The sequence below is a fragment of the Eublepharis macularius genome, chromosome 11 (genome assembly GCF_028583425.1).
Source record: "Eublepharis macularius isolate TG4126 chromosome 11, MPM_Emac_v1.0, whole genome shotgun sequence".
Classification (NCBI taxonomy): Eukaryota; Metazoa; Chordata; class Lepidosauria; order Squamata; family Eublepharidae; genus Eublepharis; species Eublepharis macularius.
Genome location: NC_072800.1, coordinates 90551427 through 90576531, shown reverse-complemented (window position 1 = coordinate 90576531; position 25105 = coordinate 90551427). Strand labels below are relative to the sequence as shown.

General features: G+C 43.3%; 1 protein-coding gene across 4 annotated transcripts in view; it reads left to right on the top strand.

Annotated features, from left to right (window-relative positions):
- OBSCN (obscurin, cytoskeletal calmodulin and titin-interacting RhoGEF) overlaps positions 1-25105 on the top strand; it is a 293495-nt gene that overhangs the window by 164454 nt on the left and 103936 nt on the right. For all 4 annotated transcript variants that reach the window (XM_054991181.1, XM_054991180.1, XM_054991179.1 and 1 more), the window contains 13 exons: positions 1317-1514; positions 4109-4141; positions 4735-4833; positions 7153-7374; positions 8456-8522; positions 10196-10228; positions 12578-12615; positions 14749-14862; positions 17785-17924; positions 19500-19700; positions 20879-20961; positions 21921-22094; positions 23818-23977. In XM_054991181.1, the coding sequence (XP_054847156.1) occupies positions 1317-1514; positions 4109-4141; positions 4735-4833; positions 7153-7374; positions 8456-8522; positions 10196-10228; positions 12578-12615; positions 14749-14862; positions 17785-17924; positions 19500-19700; positions 20879-20961; positions 21921-22094; positions 23818-23977 (1562 nt within the window). The remainder of the gene's footprint in view (positions 1-1316; positions 1515-4108; positions 4142-4734; positions 4834-7152; positions 7375-8455; positions 8523-10195; positions 10229-12577; positions 12616-14748; positions 14863-17784; positions 17925-19499; positions 19701-20878; positions 20962-21920; positions 22095-23817; positions 23978-25105) is intronic.

Below are 25105 nucleotides of genomic sequence, written 5' to 3'. Positions count from 1 at the left end.
GACTGATCGTGCTTCAACTTCCTGCTTCTCTTCTTAGGATGCACGCAATGGCAAAATTAACATCTTATGTACATAACAGACCAATCTCAAAATTTCAAGAAAAATGGAAAGTATTTTTGACTAGTTATTTAGAAATCAAGAATAAGTAAGAAAAAAGTCTAAATTAGAATAGAAAGCAAAGAGATCGGCAATATAGTTTGTAATATATGCTTGTAACAAAACCACTGTTAGATATGAAGATAGACAGTAAAGATAGAATAGAGATATTCAGGGTTTTTTTTTCAGCGGGAACGTGGTGGAATGGAGTTCCGGAACCTCTTGAAAATCCACATGGCTGGTGGCCCCGCCCCCTGATCTTCAGACAGAGGGGAGTTTAGATTGTCTTCCGTGCTGCTTGGCGGCGCGGAAGGCAATCTCAACTCCCCTCTGTCTGGAGATCAGGGGGCGGGGCCACCAGCCCTGTGACCATTTTCTCCAAGGGCAATCCACTGATTTCCACCACCTCTTTTCCCAGAAAAAAAGCCCTGGAGATATTTAAATAGAAGTAAAAAATCAAGACTGTAAAAGGTGAGTTCTATATAGATATGTGAACCATACGATTTGAATGATTTAGTTTGTTTATGTTTAAATGTATATGTTTAGTTTCTGTCTATGTGTTATAGTTTTTTTGTGTATGATTTAGATAATGATATTTATATATGTTCTATGTAGATAAATGTAGTAGTAGATGATAGTAGTTGTAGGATTTAGGTGATTGATCATATTTTTGAATTTACTAACTGAAATAATTGTTGGTTGTTGTGGGTTTTCCGGGCTGTATTGCCGTGGTCTTGGCATTGTAGTTCCTGACGTTTCGCCAGCAGCTGTGGCTGGCAGCCACAGCTGCTGGCGAAACGTCAGGAACTACAATGCCAAGACCACGGCAATACAGCCCGGAAAACCCACAACAACCATCGTTCTCCGGCCGTGAAAGCCTTCGACAATACATTGAAATAATTGTTTTTTTAAAAAAGAATGCATGCAAAGAGAAGCAGGAGGCATGACATGTTTGCTTTCTACACATGTGTACTAACAGCTGGCGCTTCCAAAAAAAACAGCAAAAAGGAAAAAAGAAGTGGCTGCATTGCAGCCCCGAAGACGGCATTCCATGACCCACTTAAAGATCCCTGAAAAGAGTCGGAAGACTTTTGTGTTAGAGGGTGGTGGTCCCTGCTGTGGCTGAGGCATGTGCCTACTGATGGTGGTAAACGGTGCCAGTCAAGTGCCATCTCTTCTCATGCATGTGGTATGTTCTGATCCGTAACTTCACCTTGCAGGGTATCCACAGCCCCGTCTCTACTGGTTCAAAGACGGGCAGCCGTTGCACGCATCAGACCGAATCCTAAAGACAGATAAAAGAGAGTTTCACGCCCTTGAAGTTCTCAACGTCACAAAGAAGGACGCTGGACAATACTCAGTGTTTATCAGCAACTCTGCCGGTTCTGCGTATTCAGCAGCCAGGATGCTGGTCAAAGGCAAGTGACGCACCTCCCAAATGGTGATTTCTGCTATGCTCAGAAATGAACAGTCTTCTGTATGATTTTAAGAAGGGCAGGGTTCTCCCCACCGCTCTATGCAACCAGTGAAGATTGGTAGAATGACAGCAAAAACGCTTCTAAAATAGCAGCCAGTGGACTGCACAGTTTTCAGTGATTCCGCACACGTTGGATAATGCACTTTCAATGCACTTTATCAACCGTTTGAGGTGGATTTTTTGTTCCACACATGAAAAAAATCCGTTCCAAATGATCTATAAAGAGGATTGGAAGTGCATTATCCAACGTGTGTGGAATCAGCCTTTATCTGGCCCCTGGAAACTTTCTCAGATTGTAATTACAGCTTTGCCAATTATTCTCCGATTTTGATTTTGAAGTGGGAACTAGCAGTTTTGTTGGACTAAAATCCCTCCGCCTACCTAAAAAACCTTTGTAGAAATCCCCCTTCCCTCCTTTAATTGGCCCAGTGCCACGGTTTTCCATAGTAGCTGCTTTGACTTTGTTCCTAGTCACATGGGTGATCCACCCACTCAGAGATCAAAGAATGAATGGAATGACATCAGAAGGTGGCATGCCCTGTGATATGTTTATTGATTTAGAGCACTAACCTTCAGCTTTTGTCCCACATCTGAGGGACTCAAAGCGGCTGAAGAAATAAATGCAAACATACAATTTAAGCAAACGAAAGCACCTGCACTTTCATGTTCAACTCTCATTCCAGGTGAGAGGCAACAAGCCGTCGCATGCATCTGCCAATACCAGGCTTAAACACCTAGAGTTCGTTCGGCAGGCAGAGCTGTTTATGGCCTTTGTCCCCTTCTGTGCATGAATTGTCAATATTTTCTCAATGAGCGCTGGAAAATCCATGTGAAAAGGTTTAGTGTTGACTGCTCAGGCTGTTGCCAAGAGTTCTGTAACACTGAAGCCCTTGGTTATAAGTAAGGGCTTGTTACTTATATATATGTATATATTTAATAGCTTTTATTAGTTTTCTCATATAGGAATAGGGGAGGACAAGGGAAAAGGTAGGGAGGGAATATCAAATATATATCATAGAGTCTGCTCGAGTTAGAATTCTACTGATCTATGTCCTTTCAACATAACATTTCATCAAACATTTAACTGTGCTTATTAATAATACATTACAGTAGTCTTCATATAGTTACTACATTCAAGTCAGTATACTTATTTTTTATCCATTCATAAAATGGTGTCCATGGGGCTGCAAAATCTTCTTCTATTTGTCCTTTCATTAATGAGGTTAGTTTGTCCATTTCTGCATTTTCCGTTATCTTCGCTATCAATTCTTGGTTATTCTATCCAGTCTTTGGTTATAAGCAAGGGCTTGTTACTTATATTTATTTATTGAGAACACGTATATAATTTATAGAATCTGCCTGCACCGTGAAGGGGTTAGGTTTCTATGGCAAAGTAAACTTCTGACCCTTGTCTGGGTTGGAAGATGGAGGAATTTTGTTATCCTAAAGAAGAAGGGGAAAAAATCCTCCCTGGTCATGTTGATTGCTGGGAGTAAATGGAAATTAAGGCCTGGATTCTAAACAGCGTGACTAGAGTTGCATGAGAGGAACTCAGTGGCCTCTCTCTCATGGGAAGCTTCTGTGCTACTGTAGGTTGGTGGCCCCAAAGAAACAGTGTGTGGGGTGTGTGTGTGTGTGTGCAAACTGGGAATGCAGGAGGGGAAATCACAAGCAACCCCTCCGTCCCCTCCTCTGTTGAAGGGCAACATAGGATCCGAGTCTAATGAGAAAAGGTATTTTGAATTAGATATGAAGAAGAGGTTGGAGTTAGTACGTACGTACATGCTGTCAGGTCACAACTGACCTATGACGCGACCACAGCAAGGGGCTTTTGAAGCAGCAAATTGCTAATTCGCGACTCAACCACTTAACCACTATACTACAGCAGGTCTAGATAGGATAGCTGCAGGCTCGGAATCATGTATTTGAAGGCTTCTGTAATTAGAAAAAAAAATACCTTGCAAGCAGAAAAGTAGAGCATCAGGAATTAAGCTGGGCTAACCCTTGTGTGTGTAAAGTGCTGTCAAGTCACAACTGACTTATGGTGATTCCAGCAAGGGACTTTCACGACAAGTGAGAAGCAGAGGGGGTTTGCCATTGCCTTCCTCTGCAGAGTCTTTGTTGGTGGTCCCCCATTCAATTACTGACCCTGCTTAGCTTCTGATATCTGATGAGATTGGGCTCTACCATGCCACTTTCCCTCCCTTGGAGTGACTAACTTAATATTAAATGGCATCACAACACATTCATATATTTTTTGTCTCTGAAAGAAATTATATTAATGGCTTCAATGTTATTTATAAATATTAGGTCTTACTGTTCATTTTAATATTGTATATATTAATAAAAAAAATTTGTTTAAAGAATATTTAGGATCCTACAAGTTCTGTTCATATGTAGCAATCTCAGAGAATGTGAAGGAAGTGGAGGCTGAACCGAATCAGTCTTTGTGAACATAGGATCACTACAATGGCCAGAAGTGTGTTTGTAGCCCTTGATTCAAAGTGGTTCTCTTTCCTTCTTTTTGTTCCATAGGTCCCGGCGAGGAAGAAGAGAAACCAGAAAAAGGTGAGAGAAATGGGGGGGGGGGTCTCCAACATGCTAACGGGGGGAAAACTTTGTCTGCAACCCATTGGCTAAACTGAGAGCCAGTTTGGTGTAGTGGGACTGTAATCTGGAGAGCCGGGTTTGATTCCTCACTCCTCGGCTTATAACCAGCTGGGTGACCTTGGGTCAGTCCCAGCTTCTAGGAGCTCTCTGAGCCCCACCCACCTCACAGGGTGATTATTGTTGTGGGGATAATAATAACATACTTTGTAAACCACACTGAGTGGGCGTTAAGTTGTCCTGAAGGGTGGTATATAAATCAAATGTTGTTGTTATTGTTGTTATTATTATATCCAAAACACAACTGACAATAAGCAGAGGTCACATGTTATTATTGATTTGGCCTTGCTAAGCTGATACAGGTTTTATTATTGTTATCGGTATCGGTATTGCTATCAGTATCGTTTCTTCTGCAGTCACGCTGTCAAACCCACAAAGTCAAGGTCAGTTCTACTGGAACGTGGCCAGAGTAAACCTGTTACAGGGTGTGTCTTTCGTACTTCCTATGAAATGCCATGTCTCTTGTTAATAGTTTCCACTATCTTAATTTTCAGATGTCCATGAACAGCTGGTACCGCCAAGATTCCTGGAAAGATTTACCAATAAAAAAGTGAAGAGTGGGGTCAGCATTACCCTTTCTGTGAAAGTTGAAGGTAAATTGCCTTTCAGGGCAACCTTTTGCTTCTCTTTTGAAGTTACAGTCATTGTCAAGGCCTCATCAGTATATGATATGTTCTAAATATAAGCTCAGGCAGATCGCTGCCTCAAAGAGTATACATTCTAAAAACCAAATTAGACGTTATGTTTCTGGCTTATTCGGTTTCAGTTCCCCAGACCCAACTTGTATTCCCTGCAGTCACACAATAGCTGCAAGGAACGTCATTTTAAAGATCAGAGGGAGCTCTTTTGGGTTTCAAACTGGGGTGGAGGCAAGGGGCAACTTTCTCCCCCATGCCATTTTGAGAAGTTGAAACAGCCCCCGGCAGGGAGAGCCAGTTTGGTGTAGTGGTTTACTTGTTAAGACAAGTTAAAATATTATAATAACACAACGGTAGCATAAGACTCGACTTCCTAGAGTTATCACAGTACAGCTGGAAAAATAAATGCAGCGGAATAGTGCTATCAGCTGTGTAATTAGGATGCAGCAAGGTCTTACTAATTAGAGTAGTTACACCCTGTTAATCTTATTCTCTGCTTTCCCTTGCTCCACCACCCACCCGATCAGAATCAAACAATAAGATAGATGAAATAAATTAAAATAAATAAATAGAATAAAACCTCCCGCAACCAGGCTGAGGAAAGAAAGCAGAAATGTCCTCTAAGGCAGGGGGCAAAACTCCCACACCCAGCAGCAGTCTCGAGTGGCCACTAAAAGCACCAGCTGGCTGGGCAACAGAACAGAAATGAGATTAAAGGAACAAAGAGCAAGCCAGTTAAAAGGAAACAGAGTACACAAGTTTGCCACCTAGAATAAGTGAGAGAAATCAATCTCCTTCCCTACTAGTCAGCCCAGAAAATGTGTCATGGTTCAGGGTCTCAGAAAGGGCGGGGAGTGAGAGGTAATTGCTCAAGCCGAGCAAGGTCAGCTGCTATCAAAACGAAAACCAAGATTAAAGAACTAAGAGCTAGAGCCTCAAGAGAGCCTATAAATGTTTGAATAACTAAGATAACAGAAGTATTTAACTGAGAAATAGCAATAAAATAAATCCTCTGGAACAGCAGTCACACACGTCCAAATCGCAACCCCACCCAACTGGAGGTCCAATCTGGGTGTAGTGGTTAAGAGCAGCGGGACTCTAATCTGGAGAACCGGGTTTGATTCCCCGTTCCTCCGCTTGAAGCCAGCTGGGTGACCTTGGGTCAGTCACAGCTCTTTCAGAGCGCTCTCAGCCCCACCCACCTCACCGGGTGATTGTTTTGGAATAATAATGACATACTTTGTAAACCACTCTGAGTGAGTGTTAAGTGGTCTGAAGGGCAGTATATAAATCAAATATTGTTGTTGTTATTTGCATAACTTTGGAGTAGCACATGGAGTATTCCAAGCAGGTTGCTCCTACAAATTGATATATACCTCCATATCTGGGGCTGTCTCAGCTTCTGAAAATTGTGTGGAGGGGAGGCAGAAATCCCTCCCCCCCCCCGCACCTTGCAGTTCCAATCCAAAAAGAGTTCCTTCTGATCTTTAAAATTACTTTTCCTGCTGATATTGTGAGACTGTAGGGAAAACTAATCAGGTAGGGAAAACCTAGGTTTTTTATTTTATTTTTTATTTATTATTTTGATTTATAAACCGCCCATCCTCAGGGGCTCTGGGATGAGATCCAGCTCATCAAAAAAACCCCCCAAAAACCTCTCATTTGCCGCTAAGTAGAGATGGACATGAACCAAAATACGAACCAAAATTCATGATGAACCAGGCCAGTTCGTGGTTCATGAACCAGCGGTTCATCAGATCGCATTTCTGACGAACTGCCACAAACTGTAGGCTGGTTCATTTAGTTCGTTTTTTGGTTCGTCACTGCAGACAGCCTGGTGCCGATCAACCACTTTCCTAGGCAACAGGGGATGGACGTCCTGCAGGCCTTCTGCTGACCTGGAAGTGATGATTTTCTGACTGAACCAAACGAACCGGTTCACAAACTGGGGGGGGGGGCAGGTTCATGAAAGTTCGTGGTTCATGAAATTTGTGGTTCGTGGTTCGTTTTCCCCCCGGTTTGTGCCCATCTCTACCCCTGAGATTTGATGCTGAGAAGAGAAAGTAGAACAAGATGGATGGAAAGAGATCAGTCTGACAAGGAACAGGTGGCTGCAAATAGACTTGACAGGAGATGGAGATGATGGCAGGGTCGGGGCTAAGTAAAAAGAAAAAGCTGTACAGAAATGATGGGTTTCGATGGGTTTTGAGGGCAAGTGAATTCTTAGTCATTTAGGGGATGTTGTTACTAATAGCCCACATCTTTTTCTTGCAGGAATTCCAGCTCCTGCTGTGACGTGGTTGAAGGAGGAGTACCATGGAGAAGACATCCTTTGGATCAAGTCAGACACTCCTGGATATAAACTGGCCAGTTCCAACATGCAGCATAGCCTCATCTTGCTGGACGTCAAAAAGGAGTACAGTGGAAATTACACCTGCATTGCCTCCAATCAGGCTGGCCAGTCCATCTGTAGTGCCTCCCTCGAAGTTTCGGACGGTAATTTTCTTTGCCGCCTTTGTGTCCCAATAGTTCAAGTAGTTATATGCATTGTTGGGTTTTGCTTGTATCTGCCATCAGAAGAACTCTTCCCACCACTGGAAGAGGGGAAGAGCTTTTTGCTATTTCCACTTGTTTTTCCTTCCCAGTACAGTCCCTCTCATTGTGTTAACCTTGAGGGGGGATCTCCAGGGGCAGCATTTCAGGGGGGCCTGGTGGGCGGGAGAGGGAATGGGAGGTTCCGTTCCACAAGTGCTCCATTCATAGTTCTTGTTCATATAAGCCATTGTTTATATCTTAATTCTGAACTCCTGATTTTGTGGTGGATGCTGTTTTTAAGTCAAGTGAGTATCATTAAAGCCTGTGACCGTAAACTTTCCGAAAAGAGCATTTTCATAAAATTCAAAGTGAACAGGCTGCTGTTAGTCTGTGTGTCTTCTCTTGTTATTAGTTGAATTTCTGTGACGTCACAGGATGCCAGATGCGTGGCTTTATTTTATTGAAATGTCCATGCATAATTTCTAATCAGCCTTACTTGAAGCAACACTTGATATTTCCCAAGTGAGAAGGCTGAGTGAAGCTGTGAAGTACAATAGGATTAAAGGTAAAGGATTAAAGGTGAGAAAAGAGAAGCCAGTTTGGTGTAGTGGTTAAGAGCGTGGGACTCTAATCTGGAGAGCCGGGTTTGATTCCCCACTCCTCCACTGGAAGCCAGCTGGGTGAGCTCTTCCAGGGCTCTCTCAGCTCCACCCACCTCACAGGGTTTTTGTTGTAGGGATAATAATAACATACTTTGTAAAGCACTGTGAATGGGCATTAGGTTGTCCTAAAGGGCGGTATATAAATCAAATGTTATTATTATGTTATTATTTAGGAAAACATGAAAATGCAGATTCAAAGCAACTGCAAAGAGGGAAAGCAATGTGCTCATTCTAATAGCTAATGATTAAGAAATCACAAAGCTGATCTTTGCAGACTTTCTTATGCCATAGAAATACCTGGGCAGAATGAAGAATATATGAGTATTAGGTTGTTAGCTCTCTGATTGTGAACCAAAGCATTTATTTTTGTCCTCTTGCAGTGAAAGAGGCTGAAGTTCTGACCCAGGAGCGAATGATGGTGACCGAGGCTCTAATGACCACTTTAGGGTAAGTCAGTGGCAGTGGGTTGAAGATGATAACACTGTGAACAGCATTTTAACACATCACAGAGTTAAGTCGGTAATTATTCCTACTTTACAGGTTGGGAATTGAACCAACCTTGATGTAAATTAACCATTTACAGCAGTAGATAGATTTGCAAGGTTTATTCTAGTGACTCCCGGAGAGAACATTAGAAGAGCAAAGGATAGTTGTAGATCCAGCGGAGTTAGCCGTGTTAGTCTGTAGAGGCAAAATAGAAAAGAGTCCAGTAGCACCTTTAAGACTGACCAACTTTACTGTAGCATAAGCTTTCGAGAATCACAGTTCTCTTCTTCAGATGCATCTGAAGAAGAGAACTGTGGTTCTCGAAAGCTTATGCTACAGTAAAGTTAGTTAGTCTTAAAGGTGCTACCGGACTCTTTTCTATAAGGACAGTTGTGTGTCTCCAGACACTTGCGGGGCCCCATGCCAGTGATCTATAATTGACTGCAGTATCCTAGTGCATGTCTGTCAGTGTATCTTTCTCCTGAGTTGCCTGCTGGGAATACTTGACTTGGATTTGAAGCCAATTTTCCGGGGCCAAGTTCAACACACTTAGCTACATTGGATTGCAATCAGTTCCCTGTTCTTAAATGTAGGAGAATGAGAACTAAGAGAAGTGAATGTCTTTGAGTGGCTCAACCCCAAATCTGGGTGACTTTGAAGCCTGCCATTAGGCCCTGGTACCTGGGTTGAGCATTTGATGGTCAAAAAAGATTACCCGACTGGCCTGTGAAATATTTTTAAAGGTTTCATCGAATAAAAGCTGCCAGAAAGGTACTTTAATCACCAGCCAATTTGATGCAGATGCTGGTTACAAAACCAAAGGTTCTGTCTATGTTTGCACCTGACTGCTACACGATTCCATGCAGTTTGTGGTTCATCGTGTTTCACGAACCATGAACCATGAACTTTCACAAACTTGCCACGGTTCATGAAATGGTTCATTTAGTTCACAAAAGCGTCACTTCCGGGGCAGGATAAAGGTCACTTCCGGGGCAGCAGAAGGCCAGTTCCGGGGCAGCTGAAAACAGGGCTGGATCTAGGGTTGCCGGCACCTAGGGCAACCCAATTCCATCCCCGCGCATGCGTGATGATGTCATTTCTGTGATGTCATCACGCAGGGGCAGAGCATGCCGCCAGCGCAGAGCCATGTCTGATTGGAGCCAGGCTGTCTGCAGTGACGAACCAAAAATGAACCAAACAAATTGGCCTAAATTTCATGGCAGTTCATCAGACATGGGCTCTGATGAACCGCTGGTTCACGACCCACGAACCACCCTGGTTCATGCCGAATTTTTGTTTGTGCCCAACACCCAATAGAGATACATTGACTCTATGTGACCGATCTCTCTCAACTATCCCTTGTGTTTTTTTTTTTTTAGTTTGTAAGTCTGAGAAAGGGGCCTGTGTCTCTCAGTCAGCGGGGTCTTATTGAGGGGAGAAATGTCTGAAAAGCAGCATATCAGTACGCTAGCTAACAAAAATAAGTTGTAAGGCATCTGCGAGAGTTGTAAGGCATCTGCAAGAAAGAGGTTTTACCTTGAAAATCAAACACTCATCCCACTAAGTTTGAAAAATGCTTTAGAAGGCTCCGGTAGTGCTTGGTTAGAAATAAACAGTTCTTTTCCTCTTCACAGATATGAAGAAGGCAAGGAAAGGAAAGACCATGGGTAATGTTGTATGGATGTTTTTTTCAATAAATGGGACATCTCGCTGATCTGGGTGGCCTTTCAGAGCTTTGATTAGTTCAAATGTTGAATTTTAACTGAAGGAAGTAAATTGAAAATGCAAACGGCTCTCTGCGAAAGCAGATAAAAATTGTCCCCTTACCAGGGTCACCAAAACAGAATTTATTAATTCTGTGATGTTGAAGACCAAACTCAGGGGGATGCTGGTGGATCTATTTGTTTAAAATAGGGTCTGCCCAAAGGAAGCATGAAGTGAAGATGGAGCATTATTCTCAGAGAATAAGGGGTGCTGTGGTGAGCGGTATTGAACCTTCCCCATGTTTACCTCCCTACTCCCAACCAAGCTCACTTCTGGTAGCAGACCTTGTCAAAGGAGAAATGCACTAGGCAGGGAAAAATACGCAGATGGGTAGGTTCTGCATCCCTTTCTCCATCCCTTTTATGTTCCAAAAATGCACCCTTCCCTAGGTTCTATACAGGTTCAATGCAGACAAATATTTAAACAACTGGATTTGCCTCTGGGGTTTCAGTTTCAGACCATACCAGTGGCTGAAGGAAAAAAGCGGAGGACACACAATGTGCGACATGTCTCAGATTAGGAGTCCCCCAACCTACAGAAAAGTCTCTTCTGTTGGGAATAATGGACAGCCAGTTGGAAAAAAGTTTTAGAACACTGTTTTTATACTTTATTACAGCAGCAAGAGTACTTTATGCACAAAAGTGGAAAACTACAACATTGCCTACAGTGGAGGAATGGTTGACAAAAGTTTTGGAGTTTGCATTAATGGCAAAATTTACTGCATTAATTAGATAAAGGACATTAGTTAACTTCTTGTCTGAATGGAAACCGTTAATAGATTTTTTGCATGAAATGGATAACAAGGATTTGATAACATCTGGATTTATGGATTAAGAAACAGGAACAATAGAAAAAAAGGGGGTTTGTGACTAATTTAGAATAAGTGGGACTCTAGAAATGATATATACTTGTGGCGGAGAAAATCGGAACTCAACTTGTAGTGTAATTTGAGGGGGGGGGGTTCTTTTTCCTTTTCCTCTGAATTTTATAGATATATGTATTGTTAGTGCATTATGTTTAGAATTGTGTTTTTTTTCTTGTTCTCTATGTTTGTTGTTTATTGTATTGAGGTGTGTAGTTTATAGTTTAAATAAAGAAAAAATTTAGCACTAAAGGAGTCCCCCAACCTAAATTGCAGTCACACATAAGATCGGGGAATACACCTTCCAAAGTGCTCCATTGCTCAGTGCACAGGAGTGCTGCGCATGGGGAGGAGCTTCAACCTTCCCTTCTGTACCGTTTTCCAAGCCGGACAGTGGGAAAAACAGCCCCCCCCTCCCTGTAGCTGTTCAGGGAAAGGGCAGGAGGCAAGTCTGAATCCCTTCCTTGCCTGCATGGCACTCCCAAGCTCATCAAGCGATGGAACACTTTGTTTTTGTTTTTCATAATTTTTATTTTATTCATAGAATTAAAACCCCAATAAAAAGGGCAGAAAGCAAAAATAAAAGGATAATAATAAAAACGCTTACAAGAAGAAAAAGAGAAAACAGAACTTAGAAATAAAAGAAAACAATAATACATATTTCATTTCCATTCTTCTCTACGATATTTATCTTATTTTAACAAACATCATACTTAAGATTTAACCTCTCCAAAATTTCCTTTTCCACTACTGCCTCCCTTCTATTTATTTTTCCCCAGATTTATCTTCTTAATCACAGCTCTCAGATTTATCTTCTAGACACGGCTCTCTGGAGCTCTCTCAGCCCCACCCACCTCACAGGGTGTTTTGTTGTGGGGATAATAATGACATACTTTGTAAACTGCTCTGAGTGGTCATTAAGTTGTCCTGAAAAGTGGTATATAAATCGAATGTTATTATTATTATTAAAAATGGAACACTTTGGAAAGTAAATTCTCCAATCATATGAGCAACTGCAGGTCATCACACATGTATCATGTAGTTTGACTCTACGTTGGGAACAAGCTGTGACGCTTGTGAGTATCTGACCCATGACATACTAACAGGGAGATCATCGCCACTCCCAAATGCTCTTACATAACTTCTGTTCCTTATTCACTGAGCTTGACAATAGTTTGTACCTCATCTTTTTTATGTATTACTGTCAGAATTGTATCCCACCCTTCTTCAAGAAACTCGAGATTGCATAACATAATTCTTCTCTCCTCTGTTCTATTTACATGTCAATCCTGTGAGGTACATTAGATTGAGACAGAATAACATTAGAAGCTCTTGTTTTTTCTCTTTTTCTTAGACAACTTTTTCTATATCTCCTCTTTTTCTTTTTCAGAGTTGGCATTTCAGCTCACCCTCCAGAAACCAGGAAAGGTAACAAAAAACAGCTATAACTGCATTTCAACTGCACTTTTAAAAATCTCCATCACAGTTTTGCTTTCCATGAATCTTTTTCTAATATTAATAATTTACCAATGATAACTATGAATCACCTGATCAATGATATTATTTTTCAGTGGGAAATGAAAGAGACAGGGAGCTCAGAAAGAGCAAAATAACCCCTTTGTAACATTAACATCTACAAAAGAGTGGCTATAAATTAATGTTTGTAGTTCTATCAGATGCTTTACAGAGTAATATACACACAGTCAGGTCTCTGCCTTGACAAGTTTACAATCTCAACATAGGGGAAGGAATCAAGGGACAGGAGGGCATGCCAGAGAAGAATATGCATTCATTTTGTTTACAAATACATAGGTTTAGGGCCAAACTACACGCTGCAAATTCTGGCAAACCCAGATCCAACTTCCTTTCTGAGAGCGGGACCACAAGTGACGCCTGACACAGGTTGGACACTAGTCAGCTTCCCTCAAGTTTTGATGGGAAATGTAGGCATCCTGGTCTTGCAGCTGGGCTCTCCGACTGCTGTCCAATGGACTTTTCAACTGTCACTTGTCCAACATTCCGCCAAGCTGCCTACATTTCCCATCAAAACTTGAGGGAAGCTGGCAAGTGTCCAACCTGTGTCAGGCGTCACTTGTGGTCCCGCTCTGAGTGACTGTGGGAATTTTTAAAGTGCACAGGAGCTCAGAGCAGAACTACAAGAGACAAATGGCTCGTGAATGTATTTAGACATGTTTCCCCTCGCCACAGTGATTACACGTATAGCCCATAAGTGCACGGACTAGGGCTACAGGACACGTGTTCATGTCGGGGAAGATGGACACGGGCAGGTAGGAACAGATGTGATTATATTCACTTGCACAGACACGTGTAATTTGTCTCTTGTGGTTTGGCCCTCAGCTTGGCTCAGTAAAACAAAACAGGAGGAGAAGGGGTCCCTGCCTTCCTCTGACACCATTTTTCTGAGCCAAAATGGCCTCAGGGGAGAAGGCAGGAGCCCTCTGGAGTCCAACTCACCAAAATTCATCTTGTGTAGTTTCACCCTTAGTTTCAGGAGAAGATAAGTATGAAGAGGTCTCCATCCAAGGCTCTTCCAAAATTTTAGCTTTTCAGTGTTAAAAAAGGAATAAGTTTCTGATCCTCATGGTTATAGAAATAAGCCAGAAAGTGGCATGTCAGCACCTGGATCAAATTCCAGAAGTCAACTAAAAAAGCTGACTGAAAGAGAGAGCCCCAGAAATTGTTTTAAATTGCTAATAAGGAACTGAAGGCTGTCGCACCCTAAAATAATATTTTGACCGTCCCATACGTGTGTTCAAACTCTATAAACCTATGATATTCCTAAGGGCTTTGGAGTCGTTTTTGTAAAATCTAGGCTTTGAACCATGCACTAATGTGTGGAACCTTTCAGGGCACGGTACCCGGTTGTATGGTTATGGGTGTTACAAAGATTATTGGCGGGGGGTGGGGGTGGTCACAGATGTGTTAAATATATCAATATTTGTGGTTGGATTGGAGAATAAGGGACCAGGAATTGCAAATGAGACTTGGGAATCAACCACAAACTCATAAAGGCTTTTCACATCTTGGGCAGATGATTCTAAAGCGCAACAAAGCGGAGCTCAGAACCTTTTGCAACTATTTTGAAATAATTGCTGTGATTTATAGACAGTTAGACACATATTATATCATTCATACCCTTTATAGTGCGAGTACATTTTGTATTCAGGTAACTGACCCCAAGTACAGTTAGCTCTCGAATGGCAGTTCATACAAACACATAGGTGGCAGGCTAGTTGAATTCTTTTGTGGTCGGTTTAATTTTATATAGTTATTTGTTAAATGTTGGCAGTGGCGCTTACCCTTTCTCAAAATTTGCATTGGATTTCTGGCCCTCTTGCTTGCGATATTTCTAAGTGGCTTGTCTCGATTATGAGAGAGTGAACTGTTTTTTCCTGCGACGATGCCATGAACAATCTCTTGAACTGTGTGTCTGTCTGTTCTCCTTTAAAGTGTTGCTTTATGCTCAGGGTTGTGTTTTTTGGGTTGGAGGATTTGCTGATGTGTCTTCACTTGCTATGCACTGCTTTCCCCCTTTGGCAGGAGAAAAAGAAGCCATCAAGAGCCACATCTCGCTTGCCGAAGTTGGGACAGAGGAATTCCTCCAGAAACTGACATCACAGATAACGGAAATGGTATCTGCAAAGATAAGTCAAGGTAACAGCTCAACCAGTGGAAATGCCTTAAATGTGAGGTAGTAAATATCCAGTATCGCTCATACTTGCAAATAGGCAGTTATTAGCCTATGAGATACAAAAATGCAAGACGAGTTTCAGAGAGATTTGCTGTCTCCCTCTGGCCCTTTTCACTTTGCAAAGGCACGTGTCCTTAGTCATACATTTCAAAATGCAAGCGTGAAAAAGGACTGTAACTTCAGAACTGCCCCTTAGACAAGAGGTTATCGAAGCCAATCAGATTGAATAGCCATATCTGCCACTAACTGGGCATTCAGGCTGGAAATAGTTGGTTAAATTCTATTTCCTCCTCTCACATTGCTTAATTAGTGAAAACAACATTCATATAGCATAGCTAAAACATTACCTTATCATATATTGTCGAAGGCTTTCATGGCCGGAGAACGATGGTTGTTGCGGATTTTCCAGGCTGTATCGCCACGGTCTTGGCATTGTAGTTCCTGACGTTTCGCCAGCAGCTGTGACCGGCATCTTCAGAGGTGTAGCACCGAAAGACAGAGATCTCTTAGGGCCAAACTACAAGTGATGAATGACACAGGTTGGACACTTGTCAGCTTCCCTCAAGTTTTGATGGGAAATGTAGGCATCCTGGTCTTGCAGCTGTAATGGAGAACCAAGCTATAAAACCAGGACGCCTACATTTCCCATCAAAACTTGAGGGAAGCTGACAAGTGTCCAACCTGTGTAAGATGTCACTTGTAGTTTGGCCCTCAGTGTCAAAAACTGACACTGAGAGACGCTGAGAGATCTCTGTCTTTCGGTGCGATACCTCTGAAGATGCCAGCCACAGCTGCTGGTGAAACGTCAGGAACTACAATGCCAAGACCGCGGCGATACAGCCCGGAAAATCCACAACAAGCATTACCTTATCATATTGTCTAAAGTCACCAAGCCAAATAGACAAAAGGAATGTAAAATACCCTTATTGTCTATATCAGTAATATAATGGGTACTCATAAAACTAATAAATAGCTAACAAACTTATTTATTTTATTACATTTGTATTCCTCTCTCCCTGAAAACCAGGCTCAGAGTGGATCAAAGTAGAAATATAAAACAGGTAGCATAGCAATTAAAATACTTCAGTAAAAACATTGCAGTATTCTTATTACACAATCCCTCTATGAACAAGACCCCGGGGGCAGGTGGCAAACTGCTTGATGTTCAGCAGACCCGGGGGGGGGATCATATCCCCCCCTGGTGGGAGGCCAATTAGGGGAGGAGGATGCTCGCCTTAACCACTGTATGCCTAGTGGAACAACTCCATCTTGCATGCCTGGCAGAAAGATAGTAAATCCTATAACAACAACAACAACAACATTTGATTCATATACCACCCTTCAGGATGCCTTAATAACCACTCAGAGCAGTTTACAAAGTATGTTATTATTGGTTGTTGTGGGTTTTCCGGGCTGTATTGCCGTGGTCTTGGCATTGTAGTTCCTGACGTTTCGCCAGCAGCTGTGGCTGGCATCTTCAGAGGTGTAGCACCGAAAGACAGAGATCGACACTGAGAGATCTCTGTCTTTTGGTGCTACACCTCTGAAGATGTCAGCCACAGCTGCTGGCGAAACGTCAGGAACTACAATGCCAAGACCACGGCAATACAGCCCGGAAAACCCACAACAACCATCGTTCTCCAGCCGTGAAAGCCTTCGACAATATGTTATTATTATCCCCACAACAAAACACCCTGTGAGGTGGGTGGGGCTGAGAGAGCTCTGAGAGAGCTGTGACTGATCCAAGGTCACCCAGCTGACTTCAAGCGGAGGAGTGAGGAATCAAACCCGGTTCTCCAGATTAGAGTCCTACACTCTTCTTAACCACTACACCAAACTGGCTCAGGTCCGAGACTCTACAGACAGAGAATTCCACCAGGTCGGTGCCAGGTGGCGTTGGAGAGAATTAAAGAATCCCAAAATAGTGTTCAATTGATTTGTCTGAAAATGTAATTGTTATTATGTTGTCAATTTTGCATTAGGTTTTCATTGTTGTCAATATTTTAGCCATTTGAATCGTTTTAGAGGTATTATAGTGCTTTTTATTTCAAACTGCCTGGGCGAAACTATTCTAGGCTGAAAGGCAAGGTATGAATGAAGTAAGTAAATAAAAAGAGCACGTTGTCTGCAGCTGCAAGAAATAATGTACATTATTTCTATGTGTGCTTTCTTAAGGTACGTTATTTCTATGTGTGTTTTCTCAAGGTACCTTATTTCTATGTGTGCTTTCTTAAGGTACTTGATTTCTATGTGTGGTTTCTCAAGGTACTTTATTTCTATGTGTGCTTTCTTAAGGTACCTTATTTCTATGTGTGCTTTCTTAAGGTACGTTATTTCTATGTGTGTTTTCTCAAGGTACCTTATTTCTATGTGTGCTTTCTTAAGGTACTTGATTTCTATGTGTGCTTTCTCAAGGTACCTTATTTCTATGTGTGCTTTCTCAAGGTACTTTATTTCTATGTGTGCTTTCTTAAGGTACTTGATTTCTATGTGTGCTTTCTCAAGGTACTTTATTTCTATGTGTGCTTTCTTAAGGTACTTGATTTCTATGTGTGCTTTCTCAAGGTACCTTATTTCTATGTGTGCTTTCTCAAGGTACTTTATTTCTATGTGTGCTTTCTTAAGGTACGGTATTTCTATGCGTGCTTTCTCAAGCTACCTTATTTCTATGTGTGCTTTCTCTCAAGGTACTTTATTTCTGTGTGTGCTTTCTCAAGGTACTTTATTTCTATGTGTGCTTTCTCAAGGTACCTTATTTCTATGTGTGCTTTCTTAAGGTACCTTATTTCTATGTGTGCTTTCTTAAGGTACTTGATTTCTATGTGTGCTTTCTCAAGGTACCTTATTTCGATGTGTGCTTTCTTATCATTATCCTTCCCTTTCAGCCACACTTCGGATCCCTGGAGCTGACAGTGATGAAGAATCAAAAACGCCGTCCCCATCTCCGCGACATGGCAGATCCCGGCCTTCATCAACTGCTCAGGAGTCTTCCTCTGAGTCCGATGAAGGGGATGCCAGAGGAGAGGTATAAAGTCTGTATAAATAAAGTTTACACAACCACGCCTTAAGGGAAAGAATTTCAACATTTTCGGCATGTATTTCATTCCATGTGATCATTAAAGGAAACTGCTTTTTAATATCACAGCAGTTAGGTGGATACCTGTTGTAGCTGTATTGTCTTCAGGCTTAAGAGCTGCAAAATAAACAGAGATACCTTTCGCCAGACCGAATAAATATACTAATAGACCAAACACACACACCCCAAACAAATGTCACGTTCCCTTCCCAAATGCACACCTGCAGTTCCAATATCGTGCTAGCAATTCTTCTTCATTTAGTCAGCTAGTCTCAGAAACTGGTTTGGAAGTTTGGGAAGCTGCCAAACAGAAGCCCATTTAAATGGGAAATGGGTCTGAGGTAGATAATCTCCATTCATAATTTATCATAAAATGATAATTCCAGCATAAAACTCTTTAGGTATTATTGTAATCTGTATCTGGTAGAGGTATATGGTTTGCAGAGGTTTATGAGTGGGAAACACCCCAGACAGGAGTAGAACCATTTGTTTGAGATCTTGTCAGAACTTCTTTGATGCAACTCACCCTCAGGGACGGCGCACCCATTGAGGCCAGGTAGGCAGTAGCCTCAGGGCGTGGGGGCACCGGAGGGGGTGTGGGGGGTGGAGGTGCACGCTGCAGAGCTGGTGTGGCTGAGCCGCAGCTGCTGCAGCCAGCCAGCCCCATGCCACCACCGCCACATGCCCCCAGCCGGCCGCAGGAGCCATGAGCCGCTGCCGGGGCGGAGTGCAGAGCGCGGAGCAGCCTCCATCCGCCACCCCAGCCATCCACCGGCCAGTGCCCCCGGCTTGCACTGTGTGATGACGTCATCACCGTGATGACGTCATTGCACAGTCTGTGGGGCACGCGTGGATTGGGAGGTTGCCGCAGGCACCAGGAACCCTGGCGCTGGCAGTGCTCACCCTGTTTGGTTTTCTGGAGACAAGTTTAAAATACATTGAAATCGGGTTGCCAAATCTGGGTTGGGAAATTCCTGAGGACTTTAGGGTGGAGCCTAGGGAGGGCAGTTTGGGGAAGATCCTCAGTGCCGTAAGATGACATAGAGCCAACCCTCCGAAGCAGCCATTTTCTCCAGGAGAACGTATCTCTGTACCTAGATGTTGGTTGCAATTCTGGGAGATCTCCTGCCTCCACCCACAGGTTGGCAACCCTAGATTCAAAACTTCTCTTTAGAAGGGAGGGGGTCAGTTAAAAGCACCAAAAATTGTATTTTTGGGTCTGCTCATGGTTCTAAAGAGCTGGCTCACAATTCTGATTGTGTGAGATTAGCAAGTCAGTACCTCTCTAGCTGCTTGCCATTCATTACGTCAGATACTCAGGCAGGTAAAACCAGTTGACCTCCACGGAGGCTGTGGATACAGTTTCTCTGTAAATATACTGTAAATACAGTAAATATACTCTATAAATACAGTTTCTCCAGGTAAATATCAATCTCCAGGTACAACTTCTATGTGCATTTCTGTCTGCATCTCAGTGCTTTTTGCTCTTATAAAGTACACTCAATAAACCCTTTACCTATGTAGATTTTCGACATCTATATGGTCACTGCGGACTATACGCCCATGGGTGCTGACCGTGAAACTATCGCCCTGAAGGAAGGGCAGTATGTGGAGGTCCTGGATTCTGCTCATCCTCTGAAGTGGCTGGTTAGGACCAAACCCACCAAGTCCAGCCCCTCTCGGCAAGGCTGGGTTTCTCCAGCCTACTTGGATAAGAGACTGAAGGTGAGAATTATTCATGGGTTACAATGCTCCCTGCCGGAAAACTTGGTAATCTGGCAAATTTTAGTTCATTTTGAGAATCGGCCCCAAGCAAAGTGGGGGAGCATTTGGGGGGGGTGACATCGGTGCACTCACCAGGAGCTCATGTGCCGTGCTTGAGCTTGGGGCGCTAGCCAGTTGCAGCCAATTGCCTGGCGGTCTGCAATCTCCTGCAGGTCACCAGTGATCGGCGAGCAGGCAGGCAAGCTGCCAGGAGGTTGATCACCACCAGTGGTATTGGTGCGTGAGATTAAAAAAGAGATCAAGTAAGGTAGCAGAGTTTGATATCAGCCCATTGGAAATAAGTAGGCAGTTTTAGCTCTCTAAAAATACTTTACTACATAACAGGGCAAAAGGGTACATTTGGTAAGAAAATTAAGAATGTCTAACTAACTACATCTTGATGGCTGGACTAGGAGCTTAGAGAGAAACTTGGAGACTAAACATTGAACACAAACAGAACTGAGAGTGCGGAGAGTGGGCAAAGAGCACTCTCTGTGCTACCTTTCTATATTTTTAAATATGTATTGTATTGTTTGATATTCTTGTTTTAAATTGTTATATGTAAGTTTTATTGAAATGTTTTATGGAGTGTGGTCCACCTTGAGCCTGCCTGTGCAGAGAGGGCAGAATAGAAATGGAAACAAATTAAATAAAATAAAAATAAATAAAACCTTAGTATATATTCCTAGCTAACTGCCCCCTAATAAACTGGCTCATCCAATAGACAGTCCTAGATTCCTTCATTAAGACTAAAGACTCCCCTTTCTATGGTGGGAACAACTTTTACTCGACCCCTAAGTGGTCCTATGCTAACCAGCTATCTGACTAAACAAAACAGAATAACAATTTAACTCTTTCATGACTGAACGTAGAACATAGGACACTTGCAAAAATCCCCGCAATCCTCATCTCTTTATCAGGACATTTCTCTGAGCCATTTCGTACAGCACAGGCCTATTGCCTGAATAATTTAACAGAATTCCCACCCACCCCCAAACAAATAAATATCTCACTGCAGAGACTTTCCACAGTAGCTAGTGGTTGTTGCCTTATCCCCCAAACCCAGTTTGGAATAACTGCTCAAAATAACTGACGGCTGTAAGAGTCGCGGAATCTGACGTTTATTTCCTTTGGTTTAGCTGTCAGCTGATTGGGGAGTTCTGGAGGTTCCGGAGTTCCATGGGGAATCCGTTTCCGAGGATGACTACAAGAAGAAACTGAGGTAAGCCCTTCCTGAGAGGTCCTTCCTGAAAAAAAGCAAAAGCATAAAAAGGTTCACTTCCTCCTTTCCTCTGTGCTGTTGTGATCAGGCCTTCCCTATCTGTAGGGCTCAAGTAAGTACAAGGGAACTTTGACGAGTATGTGAAGCTGCCTCAACAGGTTGAGCAACACGAAAATAAAATGCAACTATTTATTACACAGTGCACAAAATCTTAGGAATAAAAACACCATATGTAAGGTACCGTTCAAAACTCAGATCATAATATACAGTAACAAGATGAAGTTACACACAATAATAGCTGCACAGGTGCATAAAGCAAAAGGCCCAACATGTTTTGGCCCTGAGGGTCTTCTTCAGTGGTCAGAATTATATTAACCCACACATATTTCAGTTTGGTGTAGTGGTTAAGAGTGGCAGGACTCTAATCTGGAGAACCAGGTTTGATTTCCCACTCCTGCGCTTGAAGCCAGCTGGGTGACACTGAGAGCCAAACTACAAGTGATGAATGACACAGGTTGGACACTTGTCAGCTTCCCTCAAGTTTTGATGGGAAATGTAGGCAGCTTGGCAGAATGTTGGACAAGTGAGAGTTGAAAAGTCCATTGGACAGCAGTCGGAGAGTCAAGCTGCAAGACCAGGACACCTACATTTCCCATCAAAACTTGAGGGAAGCTGACAAGTGTCCAACCTGTGTCAGGCATCATGTGTAGCTTGGCTCTGAGTCAGTCACAGCTTCTTGGAGCTCTCAAAGCCCCGCCCACCTCACAAGGTGATTGTTGTGGGGATAATAACAACACACTTTGTGAACTGCTCTGAGTGGGCATTAAGTTGTCCTGAAAGGTGGTATATAAATTTGAACTTTATTATTATTATTACTTTCCTGATGTGTGGAAACCACAGGATGAGATTTAAGTCTTCTGGAGTGCTGGAATTATTTGCTGTTCTCTGTTGCTCCCTAGCCGCATTATTCAGGACATGCTGAACTCAGAGGAGGAGTTCGTAAAGGACTTACAGTTCCTGCAGTCCCATCATATCCAGTACACGGAGACCTGCCCCAACATCCCGGCTGCTGTTTCCAGCCAGAAGCTCATCGTCTTCAGAAACATCACCGAGATCACTCACTTCCATTCCAAGTATGTACCTCTGAGGCAACTGCACAGCAAACAAACTGAGGGCCTGAACACACACAACACAGAAATACGTGTCAGGGTCGGCTGCTTTAGGAATAATTCAGAACAGAGAAAGCTGGGCTCATTTCGAGGGGGAACGCGCAGGAACGCAGTTCCAGCAGTTCCCCAAAGAGGTCACATGTCAGGTGGCCTCGCCCACCTGACTCTCGGCCATTTTGGGCCTGCTTCGTCCTGGATTGGGGCCAAAATGACCCGGATCAGGCCTCTGATGGGTGGTGGATCACTCTCCTGTTCAGTAGCGGCCCAATCCTGACCATTTTGGGTCCCTTTTCGGACATTTTCAGTCCCTTTTTGCCATTTTGGGTCCAATTTCGGCCCTGAATGGCCAGGATCGGGTCCGAAGCAGTCAGGATAGGTGATGACAGGGGGCGTGGCATATGCAAATCAGTTATATTAATGACACGTTTCTGGTGATGTCAAGGGGCGTGGCATATGCTAATAAGTTATGCTAATGAGTTATGCTAAAGAGTTCCTCTAGCTCTTTTTCTACGAAATGACCCCTGAGAGAAAGTATTTCGCATCCCGGCTTCCAAAGAGAAAGTCGTTGGCTTCCTTTTGTATGGGTTTGAGTGCATTGTCTGTTTTGGCCCTAACCCCCTGAACCATCAACTATCTCATTCCTGAAACTTCTTGAACAGTGTGAAGGGATGTTGCAAAAGGCCCAACAAGCCATCTGCCCTTCCTCTTCTTCTGCCTTTAGCATGGGTGGCATTGAAATGAGGTAGGGAAAACCCCCTCACAAATAGGACCATTGCCTCAGAAAGGGCATACTGGCTGTCTAGTGTCTAGTGTTGCCGAGTGCCTCAGAGAGGTTGGCTGAAAGCTTGAGTGTACAGAATGCCAAGTTAGCACAGAAAACGGGGGACTCTCAGCCCCACCCAAGGATCAGCCCCAGAAAGGATCTAGGGCTGATCCTTTCTGCCTTTCCTTTCCTTTCATCTCCTATGGTTCCCTGCACCATGAAAACCCTCCTGAGGGCTGCCCCCCCCTGGAAAAATGTAGATTACACAGAGGTGGGGGGGATACAATTTGAGATTCAGAACAGGGAAATCCACATTCATGACAATCAAGGACTCTGCCTTGTGTCTGCCGAAGAACCTTCTGTGGGTGCAAGGGCGTCTTTTTGGTCCATCTCAAAGAATTTGCATCAATTTGGTAATTGTTCTAATTTATTGTTAAGAGTAAACAATGAAAATCTGACAAATTTCACATAGCTTTGGAAGGGCCCTTACAGACCATTGAGTCCAAATTCCTGCCCAATGCAGGAACAGCCTATAGCATCCCCAACAAGTATTCGTCCAGATGCTCCAATGAGGGGGAACCCACCACCACGTCCCTAGGCAGCCGAGTCCACTGCTGAATTGCTCTCAACGTAAACCCAATTCATCTGTATGTTCTAACCATTTCCCCCCTCTCAGTTTAGCATTGTCTTCATTGTTTAGCTTTCCCCTAAATGCTCCAGTCTTGGGGCAGGAGATGCAACTGGGACCACCGTGTTTCAATAGAGGTTTTTTGGAAGACGTCTCCAAGAGGATATTCTGTGGCTGTGCCACATTCATGTTGCAATAGCTGCAAAAACTGAGCTTGTCTTTCCGACAGAGACTGCTGTGGCCAAGAAGTGGAGAATTTAATTGTCAATGTCTCACTTTCTTCTTGTTCCTCGCAGCACCCTCTTCCCAGAGCTTCAGAAATGTGACACTGACGATGATGTGGCCATGTGTTTTATTAAGAATGAGGGGGACTTCGACAAGTACATCCAGTATCTGGTGGGTCGGATACAGGCCGAGTCTGTCGTTGTCAGCAAAATGGTTCAGGAGTTCTATAAGGTAAGGGGCCCGTGTGGTGTAGTTTTTAGTGTGTTCAACTAGGATCTGAGGGCCAAACTACAAGTGATGAATGACACAGGTTGGACACTTGTCAGCTTCCCACAAGTTTTGATGGGAAATGTAGGCAGCTTGGCGGAATGTTGGACAGGTGACAGTTGAAAAGTCCGTTGGACAGCAGTCGGAGAGCCAAGCTGCAAGACCAGGACGCCTATATTTCCCATCAGAACTTGAGGGAAGCTGACAAGTGTCCAACTAGTGTCAGGCATCACTTGTAGTTTGGCCCTGAGAGACCCTGGTTCTAGTCTGCCTTCTCCCATACAGCTCACTGGGTGTCCCTGGAACAATTACCTTCTCTCTCTATGTTGCCTACTTCACAGTGTTGTTGTGAAGATAAATCAGGGAGGGGAAACCATACACCCACCTGAGCATGCTGGAGGAAGGGTAGGATAAACAAGCACTAGATAAACAACCTAACCTACCTCACAGGGTTGTTGTGAGAATATAATGGAGGAGGCGAGAGTGTTGTAAACTGCTTTGGTTCCCAGTTGGGGAAAAAAGTGAGGTATGAATGAATGAATGAATGAATGAATGAATGAATGAATGAATGAATGAATGAATGAATGAATGAATGAATGAATGAATGGAAAGGGAGAACCAAGACCACTGACTTGAGTTCCTTGGAGGGTTCAAGCTAGATGGAGAGATGTAGCTAGATATATCTCACCTTAGGTAAAAGCAGTCCCCTGTGCAAGCACCGAGTCATTACTGACCCATGGGGGAATGTCGCATTACGATGTTTTCTTAGCAGACTTTTTTGTTACGGGGTGGTTTGCCATTGCTTTCCCCAGTCATCTACACTTTACCCCCAGGAAACTGAGTACTCGTTTTACCGACCTTGGAAGGTCGGAAGGCTGAGTCAATCTTGAGCTGGCTACCTGAACCCGGCTTCCACCGGGATCGAACTCAGGTCATGAGCAGAGCTTGGGCTGCAGTACTGCCGCTTACCACTCTGCGCCACAGGGCTCCTGTATCTCACTTTATCAGGTAGATTTTTCAAAGCTCCTTTAGTAGAGAAATGCTCAGAAGATCCCTGCATCACAGGTATTGAAAAGTCACTTGGCCGCTTGT